Source organism: Entamoeba histolytica, genomic scaffold (genome assembly GCF_000208925.1).
Source record: "Entamoeba histolytica HM-1:IMSS scf_1104750519307 genomic scaffold, whole genome shotgun sequence".
In the NCBI taxonomy this organism is placed as follows: Eukaryota; Evosea; order Mastigamoebida; family Endamoebidae; genus Entamoeba; species Entamoeba histolytica.
This window is the reverse complement of record NW_001914963.1, coordinates 1-3,977: the sequence shown is the minus strand read 5'-3', so window position 1 is coordinate 3,977 and position 3,977 is coordinate 1. Positions and strand designations below refer to the sequence as shown.

At 21.0% G+C, this 3,977-nt stretch overlaps 1 protein-coding gene and 1 non-coding gene across 2 annotated transcripts in view; both read left to right on the top strand.

Annotated features, from left to right (window-relative positions):
* The window catches only part of EHI_200560 (uncharacterized protein), a gene marked incomplete at both ends in the record, with an annotated part of 6,295 nt that extends 5,910 nt beyond the window's left edge, over positions 1 to 385 (top strand). Inside the window, one exon of the mRNA XM_651433.2 lies at positions 23 to 385. Coding sequence (XP_656525.2) covers positions 23 to 385 — 363 coding nt within the window. The remainder of the gene's footprint in view (positions 1 to 22) is intronic.
* Positions 386 to 3,269: 2,884 nt separating this feature from the next.
* Positions 3,270 to 3,351, top strand: EHI_200550. Its single transcript has one exon. It is a non-coding gene; the product is annotated as a tRNA-Leu (tRNA).
* The last annotated feature ends 626 nt before the right edge of the window (positions 3,352 to 3,977 follow it).

Sequence of the window (3,977 nt, the reverse complement as noted above, 5' to 3'; positions counted from 1 at the left end):
GACATCTGATGTTGATTGTAAGGGGGTATTATGTTTTGTTCCAAAATTATGTGGAGAAGATGTTCAAGAATCAATATTCAAAATACTTGATGGTAATCTTGACCAACAACTTGGATCATCTTCCCCAGAAGTGAAAGCATTAATAGTTGATGCTTTACAGAATGCTTTACAAGATTCTACACATTCAGAACAATTAGAATATTGTTTAGACCAACATCCTTCATGGGCTAAATATTCAAGACAAAAACATGTTCTCTATCTTTCTGGTGCACCATCTATTGCTGGGTATATTGCTGGTCCTACATCAAGTGGGGCTGTAGGACTATTGACTGCAGCAGAAGATGCATCAATCCATCGACCAGATGCACCACCCGAACTTAAATAATTCAATTAACATTCCTTTTATATTTAACATATTATTCATTATAAACTTATAATAATCATTTAATGACAGTGAACAATCATTTTCAAAATGAAGTATGAGTGAGATACTATTTTATTTATTATTGTATTGTGTTAGAAATGAAAATTATACATTTCAAGATAAAATAAAAAGAAATACCATCAAATGGTAAACAACCATAATGAGTTACTCTTTAATGATAATAATGAATATAAAGAAAGTGATAAATATGAATGAAAGAGAAATAATGAATAGCCTCAAATCAAATATGAATATTTGAAAGACATATTATTTCAAGTAAAATAGAAATAAAAGTGGATAAAGTTAATAAATTGAATAAGAATAAAATATTTAAATAATACTAAAACAATTATATGACATTGTTCAACTAAAACATGTTTAATAAACAATATCTAATGTTATTATTATTATTATTCAATTCTATTTTCATGAAAAACAATGAAATAGAAGAAAATAACAATAAATAAGAATAATTGAGTTGTCAAATAACAAATAATAAATGTTATTGAATATAAAATAATATTAGAAACAATCAAATGATAGAAATATATGAAATGATAAAATTGGATGACTAATAGATAGTTATGTTTGAAAATAAAAATAAAGATAATAAAATAGAAAATGATGAAATTAAAACTATGATAAAATTGAAATAATGAATGATGAAATAAATAGAGAATAAAAGAATATGAAGAAGAATGAAACAAAAAGATGACATATAAAATACATAGAATAAAGAAACAGAAATGATTGATAGAATAAATGTAAAATAGAAATAATATCTGATGAATATGATGGTAAGAATGAATTACGATTATAAGAAAGAATATGATAAATATAGAGAAATTAATAAAATAAAAGAAATAATCAAAGAAATGATAGAAAATGAAACAATTAAATGAAAATAAAATTGTGAATGTGTAAATATGAAGAATTGATATGAAATTAATATGTTATTTAATCTACAACAATTTTATGAATGATATTTCAATCCACTTACAATTGTTATAAAATGTTGATCATTTTTAACATAATTAAAAGATAAAATATGATTGATTTAGAATTTTATATGATGATATTTTAACACAAAATAGAATGAAGATAAAGAAAATGAAATACTTATTAAAAATGAAAAATATAACATACAAATTGTTTAAAAATAACATATAAACAATACAATCAAATAACAACTGAATTTAATGAATAGATATAAATTTTGAATGTGATAATGTATAATAACTTAAATTCATTACTAAAATTTGTATGAAATGATTGATAAATGAAAAGATGGATAATAAATAGTTAAAAGAAGAGAATGAATGATAATAAAAGTTGTGATGTTTGAATGAATACCAAAAGTAATTTACATATTAACATTTGGTCATTTAAAAAAAGAAGTTATATATTAATAGAAGAAATTTAAAGACTTTTTAAACGAATAAATTAATTCATGTTTTATTTTGATGATAAAATTGAAATAATAAATAATGAATAAATCAAATAAGTATCATTATTTAATCTATTTTATATTTCTTTATTCTTTTATTATCTGTTATCTTCATTTATTATTCTTCTTATCAATTTTATCATCATTTAAATAATCAAACAAAAGAAGAAGTAATTTATTTAAATAAATGTTGTTAAATAGAATTTGAATATAATGATGGATACGAATAAATAGAATAAATAAATGATTAATTCATCTTTCCAAATTCTCCAACATTTTAGTAACACATATCATTGTTAACATAGGTAAATGTTCAAAAAGTACTTGCTGATAATGAGCACTATGTTATTATCATATGTTCTATTCAACAATAGTCTTAACACTGTATTCTATTCTCTCTTAATTATCCATTTTATTCTCTTTCTTTAAATACTCATAACAATTAAAAAGGAAAATTACCACAAAATAGAATTATTATTTCTTTTCAAATAGAAATTGACTTTATGATATTATTCTTATTCTTTCATATGTGAATTATGATATATAGAATCATTAAAAATAATCATTTAACAATCATATTTTAATTGAAATAATTTTTAATTACACAAAATAACATGAAACATCAAGAAAATTATGAAATAATCAATGAGTTACACTCACACAGTTTTAGAATCATTAACCATGTTTTATATGAAGAATGAGACTCAATTAATGAAACAAAACACATTGATAACCATACGTGAAACTGAAATTCTATCAAAACGTCATTCAAACGTATATGAATAATACATGAAATTTAGTATTATTTAGAAGAACAACAACCAAAAAGATAAACAATTTTTAAAAAAAAGTTTGAAAAAAGAAACTAAAAATAAAAAATAACTAAAAAATAATTGAAATACACTTCATAGTTTACTAACATTTATTGAAGGTGATTATTATCATAGACATATTCTTATAAATAATTAATGACTTGTTTATACTTTATAAAAAAATAAATGAGTGTAATTCTTTATAAGAAGAACAATTGACTGATATTCAGAACAATGACAAAATGTAATATTTCATTCAATGATATGTCTAATAAACACAGATTGTTGTATTAACTATGAAATACCATAATTTAATAATGATATGTCTTATTCATTTCATCTTTTTATTTAACAAATTTCAATTTATCAAAACACAAATAAAACACATTAACACATTTAAATCACAATAAGAACAAAAACTATGAAATAAAGAAATTGAGTTAAACAGTGAATATACTATAAAATGATATGTTGATAAAGAAAATATCAAAACATAATATTCAAAGGAATAAGACACAACAACGGATAAGAAAGAGTTAAAAGAAGAAAAAGACTAATAAGAGAATAAAAAGTAATATAAAGAGAAGCACGAATGGCCGAGTGGTCTAAGGCGTCCGCTTTAGGCGCGGATATCGAAAGATGCGTGGGATCAAACCCCACTTCGTGCATTTTTTTTATTAAAATTAGAAGGTTATTCTAAAAATTTTTATTTTTATTTAACATAATAGAAAATGGATAATACTCATTTTATTGTCAAATGATGTAATAATAAATAATTGATTAACAACAAGAAACAAGAATTGAAACAAGAATAAAAATTAATGAATATAATTGATATATATGAAAGAAATGACATGAGTAGATATAAATTGAAATAAACAAGAAAGTCAAAATAAAAATGAAGAGAATAACCAACTAATTGAATAGTAATATTCAATAGAAAATAATTGTATTATTAATTTAAATAATATTGTTTTCAATGATAAATATCAAATAATAAAATGAAATAACACAAAAAGACTAATAAAAGAATAAATTAAATATTATATAATGAAATGATAATAATACAACATGATTAATTCAATACACTGTCTTTCTATTATTTGTTAAAGGTGTTATTTATTATTCATTTTTATAACATTCTAATAATGAATAACCATATACATTAGTACCAATTGTATAATTATGTATTTCTTTCTTATCATTTTCTTTTATTTCATTATTCTATCAATTCAACATTAATTTTATTTTTTATCTTATTTGAATCATTCTGATTCTTTCTCTTTTTATTTAA